The following is a 27,914-nucleotide window of genomic DNA, read 5'->3' on the forward strand; positions in this document are numbered from 1 at the left end:
CAGACGAGACCGGTCCACTTGCATAGCCTCCTCGGCGGAAGGCACAGGAACGGGTTGCAAAGGACACTGAAAGAGGGGTGCCAAACAAGGAGAGCGCCTGGTGTGAACAAAATCCTTTTCCTGGCGTCTTTCAGAGAAACGAATGTATATGCGGGTGGCCAAATGGTTGAGCTCAGACAGGGTAGCAGGAATCTCTCGTGCGGCCAGAACATCTTTGATGTGGCTGGATAAACCTTTCTTGAAGGTCGCGCAGAGGGCCTCATTGTTCCAGGCAAGCTCCGAGGCGAGGGTATGGGAACTGTATGGCGTATTCGCCATACAGTTCCCTTGGACCAGATTCAATAGAGCCGTCTCTGCAGAGGAAACCCAGGCTGGCTCCTCAAAGACACTGCGTACTTCAGAAAAGAAGGTTTGAACGGAAGTCGTGACTAGATCATTGCGGTCCCAAAGCGGTGTGGCCCAGGACAAGGCCTTCCCAGACAGTAGGCTGACCACGAACGCCACTTTAGACCGTTCAGTGGGGAACTGGTCGGACATCATCTCCAGGTGTAGAGAACACTGAGACAGGAACCCACGGCACAGCTTAGAGTCCCCATCAAACTTATCGGGAAGGGACAAGCAAAGTCTTGATGTGGTAACTCACTGTGGAGGAGAAGCTGGAGCTGCCGAAGGAGATGGTTGCTGCTGTGGGGGCAGAAGTTGCTGTAGCATGGCCATCAACTGAGTCAGTTGTTGTCCTTGTTGAGCGATCAGCTGGGATTGCTGGGCAACCACAGTGGTGAGGTCAGCAATACTGGGCAGCGGCACCTCAGCGGGATCCATTGCCTGATCTACTGTCAGGATCCGGGCTGGTATGCAGGAAGGGTACTGGAGTGGATCCTCTGTGTCAGTGAGGCGATGGCATGGGCCATACCAGGGGGAACGGAATCTAAGAGGTTACTGGTTTTCACTAGAGCCTGCCGCAAAGCGGGATAGACATGCTGCGGCAGGTAACCCCCAGGTCGTTCCACCCGATAGCGACTCAACCTCACTGACAGCTGAGACAGGCGTGATACACAAGGACAAGGCAAGGCGAAGGCGAGGTCAGACGTAGCAGAAGGTCAAGGCAGACGGCAAGGTTCGTAGTCAGGGGCAACGGCAAGGGGTCTGGATACGGAGACTAGGGAACACACAGAAACGCTTTCTCAGGGCACAAGGCAACAAGATCCAGCGAGGACAGGAAGGGGGATTATATAGTGTGGGGAGCGATTGGAACTGATTGGGCCAGGCACCAATTAATGGTGCACTGGCCCTTTAAATCTGAGAGACCCAGCGCACACGCCCTAGAGAGCGGGGCCGCGCCCCACTCTCTAGGACTGATCAGGAGGATGGGGCAGGTGAGTGGAACGGGATGCGACCAGCCGGCAGGCACATCCCACCATGCGGATCGCATCCCCGCCGGGGGACACAGAGCAGCGCTCCCGGTCAGCGAGTCTGACCGGGGAGCGGCAAGCAAGATCAGAACACCGCAAGTGTCTAGTAGTTGAGTGACCAATCATCCCAAAAAGGTAAAAAAATTAAAAATACAAATCCTATTCACTAAAAAAAAAATGTCTGTTGAAGGAAATGTTGGATGGGGTAGAGAACAGAGCACTTCTGTCATGTTCTCTACCAGTGAGAATGTTGGTGGAAGTAATGCACCAGAACAGGTAGCAGTAGCAGCTTGGTGCCTGGTGGTAGTAGTAGAAGTTGTATAAGCAAGCAAAAGTTTTCACTGTCTTTCTTCCAGTGGTTGTGTGGAGATTGTGTTGTTGGAGAAAGGTATGGTTCTTGTGAACTGTTTGACTTGGTTGAGGTCTTCTCAGGAGGAAGAAGAGTCTGACGATTAGATGTTGAGCTAGGTGTTAGTGGATTCCTCATCATCTACATGGCGTGGTAGAACTGTCTTTGCTTCTCCGCCACTAGTACTAAGCAGAAGGATTTTTTTCATCTTTCATAAAGGAGGCTAAATTGGATTTTTATAGGGGGAAGATAGGGGGAAGTTACACAACCCACTTGCAATGGCTTTCCAGCACCAAACACCTGTCAAATGGGGGTCCACTCTCTGCTCCCTGCTGAGTCAATGCTACTCTCCTTTTGACAGCACTACGCCTATAAGAGGCAGAAGCACATGAGTACATGACGATCAAGTATATGATGATGATGTTTTTACATCTGAAATTCCACCCTGACATAATTTCTCACAAAAGGGATGTACACCACCACCTGAACAATCAGGTTGAGGCATACCTAAGCAGTGACCTTTCACTGACAGACCATGAGCCTAGACCCTATGGACTTCTGGCTCACCAGATTAGACCCCTGTCCAAAACTTGCACAGTTTGCCATAGGTATTCTGTCTTGTCCACCTTCCAGTGTAGCATCAGAGAGAGAGTGTTCAGGCACCCCTAGATTGTCAGTGAGCAATGTGGAAAAACTCACATTTATAAAAATGAATCAGGCATGGATCAGTGAGGACTTTAAACCTCCTGTGCCAGATGCCACTGAATAGACAGTTCTACCATGATAGATATTGGTTGTTGGATAGCATACAAAAGACTGTGGGGGAAATTTTTCAAAACCTGTGCAGAGGAAAAGTTGCTGAGTTGCCCATAGCAACCAACCAGATTTCTTCTTTCATTTTTGAAAAGGCCTCTGCAAAATGAAAGAAGTGATCTGATTGGTTGCTATGGGCTACTGGGCAACTTTTCCTCTGGACAGGTTTTGATAAATCTCCCCCTGTATGTATTAATGTTCAAATAGAGGCATATAGAGATACAGTAGGTGCGTACAATATAGTACCATAATAAAGCTGTGCACTTTAACTGAATTTAATATACAATTTAATAAGCCTGACTTGCCAAAAAAATATACTTTGTGGGAAAGAAGGGTTAGCATTTTGGATTTCATCATGCCCAATTATTTTTCACCCTGGGAGACAATCCTTCCTTCCTCTCCATACTGAAATAAAAGTGTATGCTATAGAGAAGGAAGATAGTTAGGGGTCAGAAGCTAGAAGGGTTATCCATAAACAACATATGAAGTGACCACAAAATACTTTTACCATACATGACAATAGTTTCTAAACAATGCGAAGTAACATGTATGGCCTGAATAATAACACATGAGGCAGAGATTGTGTAAGTTCACTTTACACTGGATGAGGATAGAGAAGGTGTCTGGTTTATTAACACCCTCTTTAATTCCAGGGAAAAAATAATCAGAGAATGAGATCATCTAAAGTACACTCATACAAATGTGTTTAGACACATCCCTGCCCGCAGAAAAGGGAGGATGACACTGGAGAGGGGGAGGAAAAAAGGAGAGTGATAAAGGAGTGCCCAGCTAGAGAAGGCCGTCTAAAATTGGACACCCTGTGTACCATGCCCAGTCCCTTCTGGGAGTCATCAGCTGTTACTAAAGCAGATTCTTAGAGGGTGTTTCATAGGCTCCAAATACCTAGCTGACAGGCCACAGGCTGCAAGCATGAACAGAAGGATATAAATAGGAGCCATTCACTGCAGCACAGAAGTTTATAGAACTTTCTCGGCTGATGGTAGTGATGTTTATTACAGCCGGTGCAGGACATTTGCAGACTGAAGCCAGAGGATCAAGACGCTGCTCTCACTCCCAATGACTCTGCTTAATTCTTGGAAGAATTTCTAATACATAGAGTTTACCTTGGCTCAGGTCCACTCTTTTTTCATACTTATTCTTTGGAAGTAACCGATCATAGCTGCAAACCTTGCCTGAACACTATTTATTCTAGTTGGAATTGCTCTCTTTTATTTTTGCTGGAATTTTTTTTTATATCTTTGCACGGAAATGGCAGACAGTCAGTTGCCCTTCACTTGTCATTATCCTGCAAGTAGACTTAGCAGAGCCAGAGATCCCTTCCGTGAACAAGGCTTGTCTACACGTATGCTGGATGAGGATTTTGGATTTCCAGATGATTTAACCATGGATTGGCCAGAATGGGCAAGGCCTAGGCTGACTGCCTCCTGGTCAGGCCCTTTGAGATCAGGCCTGGCACGGACAACTGGTGTCTCCCCTCCCGGATACAGTGCTAGATTCACAGGTTACCCTGAACCTCGTAACACTGTGGCCACCCCAAGCCAGCCCTGGAAAGTGTGTGTTAATGTACAAAGTTTCAAGCCAGAGGAACTGACAGTGAAAACTAAAGATGGATTTGTAGAAGTGTCAGGTAAGTGTATAGTAAACTAATGCTAATATATACTTGCTGCAGGCCTTGTTACTCTTACGTACCATAATTCAGATTGCTAGAAATAGCAGTGGATGAGAACCGTCCAAGATCAGGTCTTCTATCCCTATAGGGCAGCTTACATGCACCAGAGATCCAGAGAAGGGATGTTGTACCGAATAGTCCAAAAATTGTTTTTAGTTTGCTCATCCTTCAACGACAATCATTTACTTAGAATCCATGACATTTGTGTCTTTTTATGGTGCCGAACTTCAAGCACACTCATAAAGTTAAAGGGGTTATTTAGGAATAGAAAACCCAGGTTCATTTCTTCCAAAACAAACAGCACCTCACCTGTCCTAAGGTTTTATGCTATATTACACTTTATCTACATTTACTTTAACAGGGCTGAGTTGCAATACCACACACAACCTGTGGACAGAAGTGGTGCTGATTTTTTTTTTTCTTTCTTTCTGTTTTTCTAATTCTTGTTAACCCCCTTATTAGTGCAGCTATTGTGTTAGACTAAATGTCATAAAGGTACAGCACTGTAACATTTCAGAATGCAACGCTGCGTTATACGTGGACATTTGTGTTTCAGGGTTTGTATGTTAAAAGGCTTAGCACCTGTAGTGTTGTGACATACTAACAAAAAAAAAAAAAAATCTAGCAAATGTTATCTTTTACAGGCAGTCTGCACAAAAGGTTTTGTTGACTGTGTCCACTGTAAGGATGATGTAAGGATGATCTACAGGGTGGGCCATTTATCTGGATACACCTTAATAAAATGGGAATGGTTGGTGATATTAACTTCCTATTTGTGGCACATTAGTATATGTGATGGGGGGGGGGGACTTTTCAAGATGGGTGGTGACCATGGCGGCCATTTTGAAGTTGGCCATTTTGAATCCAACTTTTGTTTTTTCAATAGGAAGAGGGTCATGTGACACATGAAACTTATTGAGAATTTCACAAGAAAAACAATGATGTGCTTGGTTTTAATGTAACTGCATTCTTTCATGAGTTATTTACAAGTTTCTGACCATTTATAAAATGTGTTCAATGTGCTGCCCAATGTGTTGGATTGTCAATACAACCCTCTTCTCCCACTCTTCACACTGATAGCAACACCGCAGGAGAAATGCTAGCACAGGCTTCCAGTATCCGTAGTTTCAGGTGCTGCAGAATGGGCAAAACAAAGATTGGAACAGGACCCTCAGTTTACACAGAAGATTTTGTTCAGTGATGAGGCAAACTTTTATGTGAATGGTGAAGTTAACAAAAAGAATGACCGCTATTGGTCTGACACTAACCCACATTGAATAGATCCCTCCAAGACTGTTGGAACACAAAAATTGATGGTATGGTGTGGTATATGGGGTACAAAGATAGTGGGGCCATTCTTCATCAATGGAAACCCCAAGGCCACTGGATATGCGAAATTTCTACATGATGATGTGTTTCCCTCTTTATGCACTGAAGCTGGCACATTCCCTGAGTTTTTCCAGCAAGATTGTGCACCACCACACTATGGGTGTCAGGTCCAAGCATTCCTAGATGAACAGTTTCCTGGAAAGTGGATTGGTCGTCGTGGGCCAGTTGAATGGCCCCCAAGGTCTGCCGATCTGACCCCCTTAGACTTTTATCTTTGGGGTCATCTGAAGGCAATTGTCTATGCTGTGAAGATACAAGATGTGCAGCACCTGAAACTACAGATACTGGAAGCCTGTGCTAGCACCTGCAGTGTTGCTATCAGTGTGTGAAGAATGGGGGAAGAAGGTTGCATTGACAATCCAACACAATGGGCAGCACATTGAACACATTTTATAAGTGGTCAGAAACTTGTAAAAAACTCATGAAAGAATAAAGTCGTTAAAACCAAGCACATCATTGTTTTTCTTGTGAAATTCCCAATAAGTTTGATGTGTCACATGACCCTCTTCCTATTAAAAAAAAAGTTGGATTCAAAATGGCCAACTTCAAAATGGCCGCCATGGTCACCACCCATCTTGAAAAGTTCCCCCCCCCCTCACATATACTAATGTGCCACAAACAGGAAGTTAATATCACCAACCATTCCCATTTTATTAAGGTGTATCCATATAAATGGCCCACCCTATATATTCAGACAGTCGCAATACAAATAAACTCTGCCATGGTTCCCAAAATCACTCCAATGGAAAACAAATTTTAAAAATCAACTGGTGCCAGAAAGTTAAACAGATTTGTAAATTACTTCTATTTACAAATCTTAATCCTTCCAGTACTTATCAGCTGCTGTATGCTTCACAGGAAATTCTTTTCTTGTTGAATTTCTTTTCTGTCTGACCACAGTTCTCTCTGCTGACACCTCTGAGGTTTGCTATTGAGATTTGCTCCTGCTCTGGACAGTTCCTGATACGGACAGAGGTGTCAGCAGAGAGCACTGTAGTAAGACAGAAAAGAAATTCAGAAGGAAAAGAACTTCCTGTGGGGCATACAGCAGCTGATAAGTACTGGAAGGATTAAGATTTGTAAATAGAAGTAATTTACAAATCTGTTTAATTTTCTGGCACCAGTTGATTTTAGCCCATAGACGTAACTTGTGTAGACGTTACTTGTCTGGGGTAAAGGAAATATGTTAGGACAAAAACACATAAATCAAGGACAACATATTTCATATGCAAATATATTTATTCAAGTAAAACATAAGTTTCATATAACAACTAGTGTTGAGCGGCATAGGCCATATTCGAATTCGCAAATATTCGCGAATATGTGGACGAATATTCGTCATATATTCGCGAATATTCGCATATTCGTTATATTCTCGTTTTATTTTCGCGTATGCGAAAATACGCATATGCGAAAATTAACACATGTGACAATTCGTATATGCGAAAATTTGCATATGTTAATTTTCGCATATGCGAATTTTCGCACGCCAGTCTCACACAGTAGTATTACAGCCTTCTTTAAACCACACAAGCTGGAAGCAGAGAGGGGTGATCACTGTGATGTGTACTGTGAATAAAAAAAAAAAAAAAAAAACGAATATTCGTAATTACGAATATATAGCGCTATATTCGCGAAATTCGCGAATTCGCGAATATGCGATATTCGCGAATAATATTCGAATTGCGAATATTCGCGAGCAACACTAATAACAACTGTTGGGGGCCAGTGGTATTTACATATACATAGAAAGATAGTGTAGATGGGATCACTGATGGCCAGGGGAAGACTAGTCTTTCCCTATATAATGGCCCTGCCTAGCGGTACTGCAGGTCCCCTGTCCTTGTGACCTGGGCCTACACTGGAACCTCCTAGTGACCCTAGGTTACACAGGGGACAATCAGTCCTAGTACTGTATCGCTAAGGAACAGTTGAGCTTGGCCCATATCCCATATGATCCAAACCAGTTGATTTTAACAAAAAACAAAAAAATTCCACCGGAGGGCCAAATTTTCTCAGCAATTGGACTAGGAGCACACAGTGACCAGTTATTGCACTGGAAAGTACAAATTTGCCTCCCCCACAACCTAACAGCCAACAAACTCCATCCAGGACAGATTATTGTAACTGTCGGGTCACGGTTATGGCAACTTGCAAGCTGCAACATGCCTATATTCCTATCAGAAGGTGGTGTTTATACGATAATATTGCCCTGTGTAATAGGCCAGTGATCAGCCAATGAACATGCAAAAGCTTATTTGCCAGCTGATCACATAATTTTAACCTGTTTAACCTAAAAAACTATGTAATTCAGCCAAACATCTCCCCATACAGAATAGTATGCATTGCCGACAACTGATTGCAACAAAAGGCAGTACGGCGGTCTAGCCATGTGATAGGCTCTTAACATTTACAGTGCAGGTTGAGCTGTGTAACAGGGTCCTTGCTGTCGCTGTGTAGCCCTAGCCTTCCTTATACTGCAGTACAGTAGCTTTACATTTACAGGAAATCCTCTGCTATATACCTCGATTAGCTCTTATCCATTTTTATGAATGCATATTGGATATTTTGTTGGTTACTCCAAATAATAAATAGAAACTTACAACACATATGACATATTAAGTAGTAAAATGTTTTAGGAGACACCTTATGGAAAAGAGCCATATCACTAACACTGTTATATTTTCTGAAATCCTTATGAAGTTACATAGATAACTAATGATAGGAAAAGCAAGACTGTTTGAAATCCAGATTAAAGACACCAGGCTTCTATTTAATACTTCAGATATTATTTTACACAATTAAAAAAGAGTTCTTAAAAAAGTATAGGCATGCTTTACACACACCGATTTAGTTACATAAATGGATTTCATCTTTACAGAAAATGTACCCAGGAATTAGATTAATAGAACATATTCATCTGATGCTGAAGTAATGGTTTTCAGAGCTGAGAGAACAGAACATCTTCTATTCTAAAGCATTCCTTGTAAATGGCCTTTAAGCTTGTACAGAGAAAAGTGTGTTGAGTATAGGCATCCATGATTAAGTGTTAATTCATAGAGACCGTCATCTATTCAGTAATGGGCTTCTAAAAACGACTAGTTTCCATGGTAAACATACATGAATAGTAGATATGCAGTAACTATAGAAAGATTGAATTAGCACCATTGTCAATCCAATGAAATCCTGATATATATGCAAAGTTAGCCAGCCAACTACCAACAATGTAACAGGAGAACTGTGTGTTTAAGGAGAAATGACTTTCCGTGAATAAACGGAATATAAACGCATGAGCTTATCAAACATTGCTTAATATTTAAACTCATACATAAATATAATGGCTGCCAATATCTCAAATAGTTCTTCTCAGTACTGGACTTAGAACTACACACCTCAGATAAAGGTCAGCAGGCAGGCGGATTTAAGCAGGATCTGCCAACACTGTACTGGGTATAAAACAACTCGACTATCTTCCGATATCTTCTGCCACAGAAAACGGGAATCTGGTTTGTTGGACCCCTTTGTTCTTACAGATGACAACTTCTGGTGGCAACATATTCCCCTCCATACTGCATCAAATTTACAAACTGTTCCCAGCATGCATGTTATTAGTTAAAGGGGTACTCTAATCAACTGGTGCCAGAAAGGTAAACACATTTGTAAATTACTTCTATTAAAAAATTATAACCCTTCCAGTACTTATCAGCTGCTGTATTATCCACAGGAAGTTATTTTCTTTTTAAATTTCCTTTCTGACTGACCACAGTTCTCTCTTCTGACACCATTGTCTGTCTCAGGAACTGTCCAGAGTAGGAGCAAATCCCCAAAGCAAATCTATCCTGCTCCTGACATGGACATTAGAGAGCACTGTGGTCAGACCGAAAAGAAATTAAAAAAAGAAAAGAATTTCCTCTGGAGCATACAGCAGCTGATAAGTACTGGAAGGGTTAAGATTTTTTAATAGAAGTAACTTACAAATCTGTTTAACTTTCTGGCACCAGTTGATTTAAATTTAAAAAAATCACCGGAGTACCCCTTTAACCCCTTAAGGACCCTGGACGTATGCGTAAGTCATGACACCCTGGTACTTCAGCGGCCCCTGCCGCGCGCCGGGCGGGGATCGGACCGGGATGCCTGCTGAAATCGTTCAGCAGGCATCCCGTGCAAACGCCCAGGGGGGTCATCAGACCCCCCCATGTCGGCAATCGCGGCAAATCGCAAGTGAATTCACACTTGCGATTTGCGCGATTTCAGGTCATTACGGGTCTATAGTGACCCGGTGACCCGGAATATAAGGGGGATCGCGGTTGTCTAAGACACCCACGATCCCCCTGAAGGCATAGGAGTGAGGTGGCCGGGGTGCCACCCCTCCTAACCCTGCTATTGGTGGTCTAGACGTGACCACCAATAGCAGATCGGGGGCGGGGGGGGTTAACTTTCGTTTTCCCCGTCCTGCCCACCCACAATAGGCGGGGCAGAACGGGGAACGAAAGGAGACCGGCGCCGAAGATCCACTTACCCATCCGGGCGGGCAACGGAGGCTGCGGGCGACGGAGATCGGCGGGCGGCGATGACGTTCGGCTGGATCCGACGGAAGCCGGTGAGTTGCCTAGCAACATCTGGAGGATACAGTTTGAGACCATTATACAGTGGTCTCTAACTGTAGCCCTCCAGATGTTGCAAAACTACAACTCCCAGCATGCCCAGACAGCTGTCTGGGCATGCTGGGAGTTGTAGTTTTGCAATAGCTGGAGGGCTGCAGTTTGAGACCACTATATAGTGGTCCCTAAACTGTAGCCCTCCAGATCTTGCAAAACTACAACTCCTAGCATGCCCAAACAACTGTTTGCTGTCTGGGCAGGCTGGAATTTGTAGTTTTGCAACAGCTGGAGGACCACAGTTTGGAGATCACTTTGCAGTGTTCTCTAAAACTGAAGCCCTCCAGATGTTGCAAAACTGCAAATCCCAGCATGCACAGACAGCAAACAGCTGTCTTGGCATGCTGGGAGTTGTAGTTGCGTACCTCCAGCTATTGCATAACTACATCTCCCCGCATGCCCTTTGGCGATCAGTGCATTCTGGGAGTTGCAGTTTTGCAACAGCTGGAGGCACACTGGTTGGAAAATACTGATTTATTTAACAGAACCTAACTGAAGGTTTTCCAACCAGTGTGTCTCCAGCTGTTGCAAAAGTACAACTCCCAGCATGCACGGTCTGTCAGTACATGCTGGGAGTTGTAGTTTTGTAACAGCTGGAGGTTTGCCCCCCCATGTGAACGTACAGGGTACATTCACACGGGCAGGTTTACAGTAGTAAGTTTCCTGCTTCAAGTTTGGGCTGCGGCAAATTTTTCGCCGCAGCGCAAACTCCTAGCGGGAAACTCACCATAACACGCCAGTGCGAATGTACCCTAAAAAACACTACACCACACTACACTAACAAATAATAAAGGGTAAAACACTACATATACACCCCCTTATACTGTCCCCCCCCCCCCAATAAAAATGAAAAACGTATTGTATGGCAGTGTTTCCAAAACGGAGCCTCCAGCTGTTGCAAAACAACAACTCCCAGCATTTCCTGACAGCCACTGACTGTCCAGGCCTGCTGGGAATTTAGCAACAGCTGGAGGCACCCTGTTCAGGAATCACTGGCGTAGAATACCCCTATGTCCACCCCTATGCGATCCCTAATATAGTCCTCAAATGTGCATGGAGCTCTCTCACTTCGGAGCCCTGACGTATTTCAAGGAAACAGTTTAGGGCCACATATGGGGTATCTCCGTACTCGGGAGAAATTGCACTACAAATTTTGGGGGGCTTTTTCTCCTTTTTCCCCTTATGAAAAGGAAAACTTGGGGGCTACACCAGCTTGTTAGTGTAAAAAATAAAAAATTTTACACTAACATGCTGGTGTTGCCCCATACTTTTTATTTTCACAAGCGTTAAATGGAAAAAAAGACCCCCAAAATTTGTAACGCAATTTCTCCTGAATACGGAAATACCCCATATGTGGGCGTAAAATGCTCTGCGGGCGCACAACAAGGCTCAAGAGTGAGAGCGCACCATGTACATTTGAGGCCTAAATTGGTGATTTGCACTTGCACATTTTTGGAACACTGGTCCGTGAAAATGAAAAATGTAATTTTTCATTTGCACAGCCCACTGTTCCAAAGATCTGTCAAACGCCAGTGGGGTGAAAATACTCAGGGCACCCCTTATTAAATTCTGTGAGGGGTGTAATTTCCAAAATAGGGTCACATGTGGGGATGGTCTACTGTTCTGGCACCACGGGGGGCTTTGTAAATGCACATGGCCTCTGACTTCCATTCCAAACAATTTTTTTCCCAAAAGCTCAATGACTCTCCTTCTCTTCTGAGCATTGTAGTGCGCCAGCAGAGCACTTGACATCCACACATGGGGTATTTCCATACTCAGAAGAGATGGGGTTTCAAATTTTGGCGGGCATTTTGTCCTATTACTCCTTGCAAAAAATTTAAATTTGAGGGAAAACTAGCATTTTAGTGGAAAAAAAAAATCATTTACACATCCAAATTTTCACAAAAAGTTGTCAAACACCTGTGGGGTGTTAAGGCTCACTGGACCCCTTGTTACGTGCCTTGAGGGGTGTAGTTTCCAAAATAGTATGCCATGTGGGAGCAGAGAGCTTCAAAGTTAAAAAAAATGCAAAATTTTCTATTTTTTTTATCAAATTTTGGAATTTTTCACCAAGAAATTATGCAAGTATCGACAAAATTTTACCACTAACATAAAGTAGAATATGTCACGAAAAAAAAAATTCGGAATCAGAATGAAAGGTAAAAGCACCCCAGGGTTATTAATGTTTAAAGTGACAGTGGTCAGATGTGCAAAAAATGGCCGTGTCCTACAGTGAAAATTGGCTGGGTCCTTAAGGGGTTAAGTTGGTAAAGACAATGGAGATTGGCTGAAAACTATCTTATGCCTACTGCCAGCTTAAATAACCATCTCTATGTCTGACCTGTTAAGGTAAGGACATCAGTAAGATAGCCATTGTATAGCCTGTTTTTACTTTCTTGCTACACCCTTCTATTTAGGAGATATAGGGGATAAACTACCTGGTCAACTTTCTGCTCATTTCATTCAATAGTCAGATGGGTGGGAACTTTATAGCAAAATATGGTGTGACTACTAGGCTCAGGGGTGTTATTAGAAGCTCCATAAACATGAATCACCCCCCTTAGCCTCCGAACTATACCGCACTGTCAGAAATAAAAACTTTTGATATGTTGTAAAGCATGAAAAACCAACAGGTTTTGCAATTGCTTTCATTAAACAATTTACAGTATTTCATACTTAAAAAGCCAGTCAAAAAACTGCCTCCCTGCCTCCTGGGATACATACCAGCCTGGCTGTGTCCACTCGTCATCACTTAAGTCATGGACCCACTTCATGATTGACAGGTCTGCAGATCTAAAGCTGCTGTGATTGGCTGCCTCACTGTCTGTGTTTACTTCAGAGTCTCCTGTGTGAGGAGGAGGGGGGAGGGGCGGGAGTACACTGCTGCCTGTGTGCAGATGATGAAAGAAGCTGGTGAATGAAGATGGGGACTGAATTGAGGATTTTTTGTTTAAAAACTAAGTGTCCCTGCATGTATATGTGTGTGTGTGTGTGAATATATATGTATGTATATATGTGTAAATCTGTGTTGTCTAGGTAACGTGCATGTGTATGAATAAAGGAAGTCTGTGTGTGTGTGTGTGTGTGTGTGTATCTAATACAGGGGGACTACAATCAAATGCCTCCAGCTGTTGCAAAACTACAACTCCCAGCATGCCTGCACAGCCAAATGATGTGTGGGCATGTTGGGAGTTGTAGTTTTGCAACAGTAGGAGGAACACAGCTTGCAGTAACATTGCTGTAAATCTGAGTTTTACCAATCACATGCCTCCAGCTGTTGCAAAACTTAAAGGGGTATTTCAGGCAAAAACTTTTTTTTATATATATCAACTGGCTCCGGAAAGTTAACAGATTTGTAAATTACTTCTATTAAAAAATCTTAATCCTTCCAATAGTTATTAGCTTCTGAAGTTTTCTGTCTAACTGCTCAATGATGATGTCACGTCCCGGGAGCTGTGCATGATGGGAAAATATCCCCATAGGAGCTGCACAGCTCCTGGGACGTGAGTCATCAGAAAGCAGTTAGCCAGAAAACAGCAACTCAACTTCAGAAGCTAATAACTATTGGAAGGATTAAGATTTTTTAATAGAAGTAATTTACAAATCTGTTTAACTTTCCGGAGCCAGTTGATGTATAAAAAAAAGTTTTGGCCTGGAATACCCCTTTAAACTCAAAGGATGTGTGGGCATGCTGGGAGCTGTAGTTTTGCAAAAGCTGTAAGCACACAGTGTGTGTGTGTGTACAGCATAAAATCAGAAAGGAAAGGGTTACAGATGCATTGCCGAGACCAGTGACTGAGGAGAAGGAGGGATGGGGAGGAGGGGGAGTGGTTATCTCCTGAGGAGAAGAAAGGGACCCGCCCCCCTGCATCTGGTCGACAACATTCAGAAATAAAGCTAATTCTGAGAGAAATATAGGTCATAGACACATTAAAATGATATGTACATGATCAGGATGAGATAGTGAGCAACATATAACAGTTTTTTGGTGATCTGACAGGTACACTTTAAGGATTAGGCCAATTTTCGTTGTTGCACCTTAATTTTTTCCTCCTCCTCCTCTTCTAAAAATCATAACGCTTTCAATTTTGCACCTACAGACCCATATAAGGGCTTGTTTTCTGCACCACCAATGGTACTTTGTAATGACAGCAATCATTTAATAACAAAATTTACTGCAAAACCAAAATATATATATTTGAGGGCTAAATAAAAAAAAAACGCAATTTAGTAAATTTGGGGGCTTCCGTTTCATGCAGTGCAATTTTTGATAAAAATGACACCTTATCTTTATTCTGTAGGTCCGTACAGTCACAAGGATACCCAATTTTTGTAGGTTTTATTTTATTTTACTACTTTAAAAAAAATTATAGCTACATGCACCAAAATTAGCATGTTTAAAATTGTCACCTTCTGACCCCTCTAACTTTTTTATTTTTCCGCATACAGGGCTATATGAGGGCTCACTTTCTGCGCTGTGGTCCTTTAATTCGTCATTTTAGATGCCACAATCAGCTTTGATCGTGGCGTCTAAAGGGTTAACGCCAGGAATGGGCCCGATCAGCGGTGCACGGCATTGGCCGTTGGCCCTGGCTGGCAGTAGCAACCAGGACCCACCGGTTTTAATCCTGTTAACGGGACAAGGGAGTACAGGTATGCCCTTGGTCCTTAAAGGGGAACATACTATGTGTAAGAAAATCACAATCAATGTTGTATGTGAATAAAGTGCTGCAAATGGAGAAAAGCCAAACAAAATATCAAATACCAACCACACTAAAAATGAGAGTCCTGGGTCCCAGGATACCGCCACCCCCAACACATGTTTCAGTCCTTAGACCTTCATCCTTTATTAACTGTCCAGAGCATGATAAGTTTCCTATGGGCATTTGCTCCTACTCTGGACAGTTCCTAAAATGGACAGGGGTGTAAGCAGAAAGCACTGTGGTAAGACAGAAAGGAAATCGAAAAAGGAAAGAACTTCCTCTGGAACATACAGCAGCTGATAAATATTGAAAGGATTACGATTTTTAAATAGTAGTCATTTACAAATCTGTTTACCTTTCTGGCACCACTTGATTTAAAAAAAATATTTTCTAGTGGAGTACCCCTTTAAGGCTAAAAAAACTAAAAAAGTCTGATTTTTTTATGGAGTGACCACAGGTTCTATTCCACAGCCCTCATGTAACTTCGTGCATTTTGTGCATTTAATGTTGAAAGCTACACAATAGATACATGTATGATTTGGAAGCCTACATGACATGATAGTCCCATGATACATGAACAATACAATTCTACTAAGTAACATACTCTGGGTTATTGATGTATTTAATCAGGACATTTATTTTTAGATCTTAGGAGAATAATACTATTTGTAAGTGTACTCAGACAACTGGAGTGCGAATATCTTCAGAGCCGTAAATGACCCTTCTGACATCTTCAGTGACAGCTGCGCCAAAGGGCCATGTGCATGAGAATAGATTAAGGAACAGCTGATAGGGAGGGTTGAAGAAGAGCGCCGAATAACAGCTCAGATCACTCATATAATTAATATGCATTAAGGACTCTAACCCGCTTATTGCCATATCATTGACTCATACTTGCTACTTTTTAATCCAATTAAAGAAATAAGGTTCAAAAGGCCATAGAAAATAACACAGATGATTTCCAGCAGTGATTGCATCTACTCACAGATTTAATTGCTGGCTCTGGAGTACCCGATATTACCATAAAAATTACTTATGACTACGAAAAAAAAGCAAATGAAAGCCACTGATTTCCCCGACTTACTTCACATATCTGTCATTGAATATGTTATTAGGTCAGACGGATGAAGAATCGCCTAAGGCAAAAAAAAAGTATTAGTTACTTCGCAAGTGAAATCAGAACCTCCCTATTAAATAAATGAAAGTATTATTTTAATAAGGGTACATTCACACCACGATTTTGCAATACAGTTCCCGTATCAGGTTTTAAAAAAAAACGGGTTCCTCAAAACATGACTAAACTGTATCAAAAACGTGCGTACAAATTGTAACCCGTATACAGTTAAAAACCGTATACGGTTTGAAAAATGACATCCGGTTGCATCCGTTTTTTAAGAAAAAAACGTATAAATTTTTAACTTTTCACTCCATTTTGAATAAAGTTTTACTTGTTTGATTGAAATTCCAAGAAAAAAAACTGTGCAACGTCAAAAAACGTATGGTGAAAACTGGATGAAACTGTATGCACATACAGTTCTGTATGGTTCCCATTGACTCCCATGTTAAAAAAAAAAAAAAAAACGTTTACGGGTTAATACAGTTTTTCACCCGGACCTAAAACCGTGGTAGGCTACGGTTTTGGGTACAGGAAAATAACCTGACAAAACCGTACAGGATGCAAAACGGACACAACCTGATGCATCTTTTGGCATACGGTTTTCAATGGAGAGTCAATGCACAGGTTTTCCAATACGGTTCTGTACGGTTTTCACATAGAAAATGTATACGGGAACTGTATTGCAAAAACGTGGTATGAATGCACCCTAAGTTGGCCTCTGATTGTATATAGACTTCTACGGGATACACAGACTTGTATTCTTCTACCTAAAAGATTTTTTCCAGTTTTATGTACAAAAAATACTGCTACACATGATGCATAAAGAAAAGCAATGCAACTTTCTAATGTACTTTATGTTATGTATATCTGTTTGCACTCATTGAATGGAAATACATAAAATGTAATACTTCTCATAGCTGAGTCTTTACTACTCGGGCTGCGGGGGTCATGACATCATGCCATGCCCTCTCAATGCAAGTCTATAGGAGGGGGGGTGGTGGCTGCCATGCCCCCCTCCCATAGACTTGCATTGAGGGGGCGTGGCCATGACTTCACAAAGTGACACCTGATACAGCCTGTACCACACTACATGGAGGACAAGTAGTTCTGTACTAGTAAAGTCTGGACTGTTAAAGGAGTACTCCACTGCCCCATCATTTGTTCCAAATGATGGGGCAGTGGAGTACCCCTTTAACAGTCCAGACTTTACTAGTACAGAACTACTTGTCCTCCATGTAGTGTGGTACAGGCTGTATCAGGTGTCATACTGGATGTACGGAGCTAGTTTCCCAGGAAAGAAACCCCTTAAACCACTACACAGTCCATCGCCAAGTTCTTTCTCGTGATCGAGGTCATCCATTCCTCTTTCCCTAGTAGTCAGCAGTAGCTTAATGGTTCTGGATCTCAATGATTCTGTCTCTTGCTATTCTCTGTGTTGGGTCACCAAGGTCGCTGGTTGCTTCAGATGACGTCAGGCATCAGGAGCAGACCCATTCTCTATGCCAGTGTTTTCAAACCGGGGTGCTTCTAGTTGGTGCAAAACTACAGCATGGCTGTCAGGCATGTTGGGAGTTGTAGTTTTGCAACAGCTGGAGACACCCTGGTTGGGAAACACTGCTCTGTACAGTAGGTGTCAGCTGTCTTGGCATGTTAGGAGTTGTACTTTTGCAACAGCTGGAGGAACCCTGGATGGGAAACACTGCTCTATGCAGTAGGTATCAGCTGTCCAGGCTGTCCGGGCATGCTGGGAGTTGTATGGTTGTCTGGGCATGCTTGGAATTGTAGTTTTGCAACAGCTAGAGGTTGTTGGGAAACAATGCTCTATGCAATAGGTATAAGCTGATTATTGGGGAAGACATTGTGCTGCATTGGTTGGGATCATAGATGATTCATATTCTGGTTGAGTAACCAATTAGATGCCGTGTTCAATAATGTCTGCAGCATCAAAGCATCTAGACCAGTGGTCTCCAACCTGCGGACCCATAGATGTTGCAAAACTACAACTCCCAGCATGCCCGGACAGCCAAGGGCTGTCTGGGCATGCTGGGAGTTGTAGTTTTGCAACAGCTGGAGGTCCGCAGGTTTGAGACCACTGCTGTACGCTGTATCCCTATGCCCGGGCTTCAAAAGATAAAGAAAATAAACTTTAACTTACCTACGTCGCCCTTACGCTGGGGACAGGAACGTCGTGATGTTTCGCCCCGGCCATTGATAGGCTGAGCCCACTGTTATGTAAGGAGCTTTGGCCGGCTTCTTACATGACAGTGGGCTCAGCCTATCACTGGCCGGGGCGGGACATCACTCCGGCCAGTGATAGGCTGACGGCTGTCCGACGTTCCAGTCCCAAGGAACAGCGTGAGGCAGACGTAGGTATGTTATAGTTTATTGTTTTTTATCTTTTGCAGCTAGGGCATAGTACAGCAGTGGTCTCCAACCTGTGGACCTCCAGCTGTTGCAAAACTACAACTCCCAGCATGCCTGGGAGTTGTAGTTTTGCAACATCTGGAGGTCCGCAGGTTGGAGACCACTGATCTAGACAAATGGAGGGTGATCACAGGGTGGCAGTCACAGGGTGTCAAGGGGTTTTCATGGTACCAAGTCTGCCATTTTAGTACTTATCTCTTATAAAGTGCATTGTTTGCTATTTCTAAAACAATGGGCAAGCAATGGCTTCATGTAAGTATTATTTTAAATAGTTTCTTTAAAGGAGTTAGAAAAATGATGCTTCTGTTTTGCATAAACATCACCACTCCTGTCCACAGGTTGTGTGTGGTACTGCAGGTCAGTCACATTCACTTCAACGTAGCTGAGCTGCAATACCAGACACAACCTGTGGACAGGAGGGATGCTGTTTTTGCAAGAAAGAAGCACAACCCCTTGACAACCCCTTTTCATATTATGATGATCTGAGTTGCGCCTTTGACTTTGACCAGGTGCTAATATGTAACATTTAATTATTTTTTTGTAATTATTGTGCAGTATTTACAATATTTGTGGGGAGTTGATTCATTATTTACACTTTTATGATACACAAGAGGCCGCTCGGTTATAATGATGCTACACGTGTACCTGTAGCTTAATGTAAGAAAAGCAGTATATACAATAAAACTGGACTTGGATTTGTACCTTATTCTGTTCTCTGTTGTTTTTAATCCTAGGGAACCATGAAGAACAGCAGAAGGAGGGAGGAATAGTCTCCAAGAACTTTACCAAGAAGATTCAGTAAGTACTTGTTACTGTTGACCTGCTGAACGCAGCTGCCGCTGCTGACCCGTCACTGTGTGTCATTTAGAGAATGTCAGCAATGATCACACTCTCTGTATGTGGCTATTTAAAGCTGCAGTCACAATTATTCATGACAGTAGGCCAGATGGTTGGAAAACTATTCAAATATTATTATATTATCATTCCAGATAGGGTACTTTTGCACATGCCATTTTGATGCCCTTTTTGTAGCAGTCATTAAAACCAAGACTATTAGTAAAAAATATAATAATAAAATTAAAATTAAAAAATAGAAGTAGAATCTTTTCTATGTACTTTACCTCCAGATAGATCCACTCCTGACATTGGCTTCAAAATCTTTTCAAAAACCTGCATTAGGCTAAGTTTCCACTTGGTTTTTTCTCTGGCAGTTTTTGGAATACTGCCACTGCAGTTTTTGAGCCAAAGTCAGAAGTGGATCCATAAGGGAGGAGAAGTGTAAGTCCTTCCTTTAGATTTCCTATTCCTTTTGAATGCTCAAAAACTGCAGTGGCAGTATTCCAAAAACTGCCAGAAAAAAAACCAAGTGGAAACTAAGCCTTAAAGGGGTTCTCCGTTGCTTACACATCTTTTACCCTATCCAAAGGATAGGGGATAAGATGCCTGATCGCGGGAGTCCCGCCGCTGGGGACCCCCGGGATCTTGCACGTGGCAACCGTTTGTAATCAGACCCCGTAGCGTGTTCACTCCGGGTCTGATTACCGACGACCACAAGGCCGGCTGATTACAAATGGGGTCCCGCTTGCAAGATCCAGGGGGTTCCCCGCAACCAGGCATCTTATTCCCTATCCTTTGGATAGGGGAAAAGATGTGTAAGCACCGGAGAACCCCTTTAAAGGGAATCTGACATCTGTATTTCCTGCTAAGAGCTGCAGACATAATTGGATAGCTATTAGTTAAAGGGGTATTCCAGGAAAAAAACTTTATATATATATATATATATATATATATATATATATATATATATATATATATACTGGCTCTAGAAAGTTAAACAGATTTGTAAATTAAAAAAGGATTTGGATACCGCTCTCACCAGCGTCGGAAACCTCTCACACCTGTGCAGCGGACTGCCGGCACCGTCTCCGGCAACTCCTTATACTGGAAAAGAACTCCGCCCGGCACCAAAGTATGGGGTAAAAGGCTTGTCTTTCTTTATTCCACAGCAGGTTACATACAGATCAAGATGTCTGACGCGTTTCGCCCTTTACAGGGCTTAATCGTAGACTCCCTTTTACCCCATACTTTGTTGCCAGACGGAGTTCTTTTCCAGATTTGTAAATTACTTCTATTAAAAAATTGTAATTCTTCCAGTAGTTATCAGCTGCTGAAGTTGAGTTGTTCTTTTCTTTCTGACAACAGTGCTCTCTGCTGACACCTCTGCTTGTCTCAGGAACTGTCCGAAGCATTGGAGGTTTGCTATGGGGATTCGCTCCTACTCTGGACAGTTCCTGAGACAAGCAGAGGTGTCAGCAGAGAGCAGTGTTGTCAGAAAGAAAAGAACAACTCAACTTCAGCAGCTGATAACTACTGGAAGAATTACAACTACTAGAATTAAGATTTTTTAATAGAAGTAATTTACAAATCTGTTTAACTTTCTAGAGCCAGTTGATATCTATAAAAAAAAAGTTTTTTTCCTGGAATACCCCATTTAAAGTATAAAAACAAACTGTACCTCTCCTGGAGCTAATGGTGTATGTGAAATTTATAAAATCTCAATTTCTCCATTAAGTGTCAAAGAAGCGGAACCGAGCTGCTCAAGTGCCACAACCTACAATGCCTTCTCACTTGTCCTCACCTCGCAGGCCCTCCTCAGTCACAGGGTTCTGTACATCAATTAAGAAGGGGTTGGTGAGCCAAAAGGTGTGCCAGACTGTTGTACTCGACCAGCTTGGCTCCACCTTCTTGACACTTGAAAAATAAAAGGGAGATGTTGGCAACTATTATCAGCTAACAGCTATCCAACAGTGTCTGCAGCTCTCAGCAGCCAATACAGCTGACAGATTCCCATTAAAATGCCACATGTAAAAGTACCCTTAATATGCAGGAAAAATACACAACCATTAGCTTGAATATTTGACAATAACATAAGTACTGTAAGTACATTTCCTTGTATTATAGCTATTACCAGAATTTACAAACAGCTGCAAGATAACTTTATCCTGCAATATTCTATACAATAGGAAGCACAAGCCTCTGTCTGTTTAAAGGTATATAGAGAACCTGCAGACTGGCACGTATTGTCACTCATGATTATGAAAATAGCAGTATGCTACATAAATGCTCTAAAGATAATAGTAGTGTAAGCTGACGTTTGGCATACTAAAGGTAAACCTACAGTAGGCTTAATCCATATGAATAACATTATGGGGGGAATTTTATCTGGCACAAAAAAGTCACAAATGTTATCACAAGCCTCGTATTTGCGACAATTTGCAACTTGTCCTGTGTTTTGCATAAAAATTAAACGGTTGTGCAAAAATGTGCAACCTTTTTTTTGCAAAAGTTTCCTTGATGGAAGCACTGATAAATTCCCCCTCATAACTTAATTGGTGTAAATATAAAAATAAATAGTGGTTGTGTTCATTTTTATATTTACTCACAATATATTTCAGGAGAAAAGATGTCCTAATATGTTGTCTGATCAGATCTAAACAGTAGTGATTCATATGCAGTAGGCTGAGCATAAAAAAAAAACGGGTTTTATTAATAAGAAAAGAATCAGGAGAAAGGTCGGACCTACTATCAAACTTCTTGTAGCGTGACAGGTTTTCCCAAGATCTTTCTGCAACGATTATATCAATAAAAAAGACAGAGAGGAAAAAAAAAGTTAAATAAAAGTCATATGACAATTGTTCATACAATGAAATACAGCAGCCTCAACCAAAGAGTGAGAAAAAAAAACTAAAAAACTAAAACTAAAGCAGTACAAAAGCTAAAAATAAGCTAAAACAGAAAGAGCAGTGGCCCCACAAATGATATGAATTTAAAGGGTACCTCTCATCAAAAAAACTTTTGATATATTATAGATTCATGTATGCAGAATAACTTCACAATTGCATGTTATTAAAAAATATGCTTCTTTCTATTTACTTTTCCACTTTGAAGAAATGACCACTAGGGGTCTCCCTACCAGTCCTGGCAGCAAGCATTTCAGACTCATGCTGGAGTCCTAAACACTACGAGCTGCCAGTCTGCTTTGTTCACAAAGGAGAACACTCAGAGCTGCCAGCCTGCTTTGTTCACAGCCTGTTTGGCTGTGAACAAAGCAGGCTGGCAGCTCTGAGTGTTTAGGACTCCAGCATGAGTCAGAAATGCTTGCTGACAGGACTGATCGGGAAAAATACAATAGAAAGAAGCATATTTTTCATTAACATGCTATTGGAAAGTTATTCAACATTCATTAATCTAAAATATATCAAAAGTTTATTTGATGAGAGGTACCCTTTAATAAATGACACACTAATATAGAAGGAGAGAGGACCCGGGACACTAGGGATTACAATCTATAAGGTGAGGGAGGTGGCTGTTCACAGTTGTAAGTTAGTTAGTGCAGTTTATTGTAAGTTATAGACTTTATGAAGATATTGGTTTTTAACCTACTTTTAAAGGTTTTTATGGTGGGAAAAGACAGGAGACCTTGTGAGGATTAGGTATTGCATGCGCAAGGTATCGGGAGATCAGGTCAAATATATAAGGAAGGGACATGTTGTGGAAAACCTTGTATGTCATTGTTAAAGGGGTATTCCGGGCAAAAACATTTTATCCCCTGTCCTAAGGATAGGGGATAAGGTGTTTGATCGCGGGGGTCCTGCTGCTGAGACTCCCCAGGATAGAATGCGGGTGCTGAATCTCCAGTTTCGGAAACCTCCAGGTTTCCGAGACTGGGGATGTGACGTCACGCCACGTTCGCCTCCATTCATGTCTATGGGAGGGGGCGTGACGGCCGTTACGCCCCCTCCCATAGACATGAATGGAGGGGGCGTGACATCACGTCCCCAATCCAGTCCCGGAAGCCCAGAGGTTACGAAACTAGAGACGCAGTCCCCGCATAGAATGCGGGTGCTGCAGGGAGATCCCGGGGGGTCTCAGCAGCGGGCCCCCCGCGATCAGACATCTTATCCCCTTTGGATAGGGGATAACATTTTTTGCCCAGAATACCCCTTTAATTATTTAAACTTAATTTGTTGGGCAATAAGGAACCAGGGAAGGGATTGGAAGATGGGAGAACCAGAGCAGAAGCAAGGAGAGAGGTGGATTAATTGTATTTCAGAGTTGAGTGTGGATTGGGGGGAGGGGGGCAGAGAGAGATATGGTTGTAGTCCAGGCAGGTGATGTTGAGGGCATGTACTAACAGTTTTGTCGTTGAAGTTGAGAACTTATAGGGGTACTCCGGAGGGCAAAAAAAACCCACTTCAAATCAACTGGTGCCAGAAGTTTATACAGATTTGTAAATGACTTCTATATAACAATCTTAAGCCTTTCCATACTTATCAGCAGCTGTATACTCCAGAGAAAGTGGTGTAGTTCTTTCCAGTCTAACCACAGTGCTCTCTGCTGACACCTCTGTCCATGTCAGGAACTGTCCAGAGCAGGAGAGGTTTGCTATGGGGATTTTCTCCTGCTCTTGACAGTTCCTGACATGGACAGAGGTGTCAGCAGAGAGCACTGTGGTCAGACTGAAAAGAACTTCACAATTTTCTCTGTAGCATACAGCAGCTGATAAGTACTGGAAGGCTAAATATTTTTTAATTGAGGTAAGTTACAAATCTGTTTAACTTTCTGGCACCAGTTGATTTGAAAACATTTTTCTTTCCTCGGGAGTACCCCTTTAACTTTTTACTTCATACTAAAGATGTTGAGAGATTTTTAACTGGTTTTGTGGTGATGTTAGTGTGTAAATATAGATCCAAAACCTGTAAAATTTCCCAATTCTAATCACCATGTGCCCAAGTAAGTCATCTTTTCAGGATCTCCTTGGCGTTGCATAAATAATAATTATTTTCAGTGCATCTTCTGAGGGGTTTTGCCACCATGAACACTTATCCCTTAATCACAGAATAGGGGATAAGTGTATGATTATTGGAGGATCTGACCACTGGGACTTCCAGCAATCTTACAAACAAGGACTCCTGAAAGCTCCCATCTAAATGTTGCGGCATGTCTATAGGAGTGCCCTACATACTGTAGCTGAGCACAGTTCACAGATATTTTTGGTATTTCCATAGAGAATGAATGGAGCAGCAGCTGTTGCACTCTGATACTCCATTCAGATTGAAGCTTTAGGAGGTCTGACTACTGGGACACACCACAAAAAGTATTTCTCAAGCATGTTGAAAATGTTTATATCAGAAAAAGGATCACTGGGGCTGATATACATGGCGCTCCTCCAAAATATTTTTGAAAATTATCATCATTTAATTGTTTCAAATAATTCATTGTATAGATCCAAAGGGGAAAGTGCATTAATACCCATATCCTATGTGCTACTATTCAGCCAGGTATTTATATAAATATTAAAGGGGTTATCCAGGAAAAAAAACTTTTATATATATATCAACTGGCTCCAGAAAGTTAAACAGATTTGTAAATGACTTCTATTAAAAAATCTTAATCTGTTCAGTACTTATAAGCTTCTGAAGTTGAGTTGTTCTTTTCTGTCTAAGTGCTCTCTGATGACATGTGTCTCGGGAACCGCCCAGTTTAGAAGAGGTTTGCTATGGGGATTTGTTTCTAAACTGGGTGTTTCCCGAGACATGTGTCATCAGAGAGGACTTAGACAGAATAGAACAATTACATAAGTACTGAAAGGCTTAAGATTTTTTAAGAGAAGTAATTTACAAATCTGTTTAACTTTTTGGAGCCAGGTGATATATATGAAAAAAAGTTTTTTTTCCTGGATAACCCCTTTAAGGATGGTAGGTAGAAGCTACACAAATAAACCACCAAAGCATTAGACAACAATCATGGTATTTTTTTTATTTTTAATCCCTGTAGTCTACTGTTCATTTGAGTCCTGCGAAAACAAGAATATGTTTAAAAATATTCACAAGTGAACTACATTATCTATAAGGCTATGTTCACACTCCAGAATTTCTGCATGGTATTTTGCATAGAATTTGGCATGAACATTCAGCATAAACTTGTAGCCAATACACTCCAATGGGATTCCGTTGTCCCGTTCACACAGCAGAATTTCTGCTGTAGAATTTCTGCTGCAGGAATTTCATTAAAGTACATGGGCAAATAATTCCTGTGGCACTTACTGTAGAATTTTCATGCAGAATTCCATGCAGTGACTCTGCAGTGTGAACAAAGCCTTAATGGTCTATTCACACATACAGTATTTTGCGCAGAATACTGTACGTGTGAATAGACCCTAAAGGGGTACTCCACTGGAAAAAATGTTTTTTAATCAATTAATGCCAGAAAGTTTTATACAGATTTGTAAATTACTTCTATTTAAAAATCTTAACCCTTATCCAGTACTATCAGCTGCTGTATGCTGCAGAGGAAGTTCTTTCCTTTCTGTCTGACCACAGTGCTCTCTGCTGACACCTCTATCCATGTCAGGAACTGTGCAGAGGAGGATAGGTTTTCCATAAGGATTTTCTCATTGCTCTGGACAGTTCCTGACATGGACAGAGGTGTCAGCACAGAGCACTGAGGTCAGACTGGAAAGTAATTCAAAAAAGAAAATAATTTCCTCTGTAGTATACAGCTGATAAGTACTGGAAGGATTAAGATTTTTAAATAGAAGTAAATTACAAATCTGTTTAACTTTATGGCACCGGTTGATTTAAAAAAAAAAAAAATCCAGTGGAGTACCCCTTTAAAGTAAATGGGCTGGTTGCGGTAAATGTTGAAAACCATTTTTGCTAATATCTTGATGTGTATGTTGGACATAACCCAAAATGTGATGTGGATGGGGTTGAGTCTTAGCCATCATTCCTATGGCAGCTGATACTACCTAACTGGTTATTGATAACCAGCGTTTCTACAGATAATATGTAGATTTATCCTGTCTTATTTTGGTGGCACATTTATCAGAGATACCACATTACTAGACCTACAGTAACATGATGCTGTGATGATAGAAGTCCCGCTTGATGGTTGATTACTATGGCTGCATCATTTCCATAGTTTTCTTTTGAAGGGTTTAGACAATCTGGAGAGCCTCTGTGATCTTTGTAGCCGTACATGCGCCTCTTATACGTGCTATTGTACAGCTTGTTGAATACCTTTCTAAAAGGCCTTGTATGGATGAAAATGTATCGTCATATAGAACTGGCTGCTTGCCACGAGTGCCGCTCATTCCCCTGTCTCCAGCCCACAGAAACTTCAAGAAATTTCACGCCACGCACTTGTGAACATAGTCCAAACTCTCCAGATTAAACAGAAAGTTACAATGAGGTGGAAGGCAAATATTGTGTCAGCTTATTTATACTGCTGGAAGAACTTGTGCTGGAATTGTCTGTTCCTGCAGTTTATTGGAGACTGCTCAGATGACACGAGGCTTTATTCATACAGTATTAGAAGCTTTCCATTTATTTGGCTTACTTACTAGAAATGAGCGAACTTACAGTAAATTCGATTCGTCACAAACTTCTCGGCTCGGCAGTTGATGTCTTATCCTGCCTAAATTAGTACAGCTTTCAGGTGCTCCGGTGGGCTGGAAAAGGTGGATACTAGTGTTGAGCGGCATAGGCCATATTCGAATTCGCGAATATTCGCGAATATATGGACAAATATTCGTCATATATTCGCGAATATTCGCATATTCGTTATATTCTCGTTTTATTTTCGCATATGCGAACATTCGCGTATGCGAACATTCGCGTATGCGAAAATTAACATAGGTGAATATTGGCATATACAAAATTAACATGCGCGTAAATTCGCATATGCGAAGATTTTCATATGCTAATTTTCGCATATGCGATTTTTCGCGCGCCAGTCCCACACAGTAGTATTACAGCCTTCTTTACACCACACAAGCTGGAAGCAGAGAGGGGTGATCACTGTGATGTGTACTGTGAAGAAAAAAAAAAAAAAAAAAACGAATATTCGTAATTACGAATACATAGCGCTATATTCGCGAAATTCGCGAATTCGCGAATATGCGATATTCGCGAATAATATTCGAATTGCGAATATTCGCGAGCAACACTAGTGGATACAGTCCTAGGAGACTCTTTCCTAGGAATGTATCCACCTTTTCCAGCCCACCGGAGCACCTGAAGGCTGAACTAATTTACGCAGGATAAGTCATCAACTGCCGAGCCGAGAAGTTTGTGACGAATCGAATTTACTGTAAGTTCGGTCATCTCTATTACTTACCATCCCTATCAATGCACCGTCTACAATAATGATGTATCCATAGCATATACACCAGAAATAGGCCGCCAGGGAGCCGCTTTTGATTTTAGTCTGATTTTAGTATTTCCTTTTTCTCTCAAGTTTTACACATCAAACGTTAAAAGATGGCAATTACGGATCCATAGCTGCAATGATCCTGG

The 27,914-nt window shown here is 41.9% G+C and overlaps 1 protein-coding gene across 1 annotated transcript in view; it reads left to right on the top strand.

Moving 5' to 3' along the window:
• The first annotated feature begins 2,816 nt into the window (after positions 1 to 2,816).
• The window catches only part of HSPB8 (heat shock protein family B (small) member 8), a 57,780-nt gene continuing 32,682 nt past the window's right edge, over positions 2,817 to 27,914 (top strand). Inside the window, exons 1-2 of the mRNA XM_056537219.1 lie at positions 2,817 to 4,222; positions 19,290 to 19,353. Of these exons, the coding sequence (XP_056393194.1) occupies positions 3,844 to 4,222; positions 19,290 to 19,353 (443 nt within the window). The 5' untranslated portion in view covers positions 2,817 to 3,843. The remainder of the gene's footprint in view (positions 4,223 to 19,289; positions 19,354 to 27,914) is intronic.

The sequence above is a fragment of the Hyla sarda genome, chromosome 1, assembly GCF_029499605.1.
Source record: "Hyla sarda isolate aHylSar1 chromosome 1, aHylSar1.hap1, whole genome shotgun sequence".
Taxonomy (NCBI): domain Eukaryota; kingdom Metazoa; phylum Chordata; class Amphibia; order Anura; family Hylidae; genus Hyla; species Hyla sarda.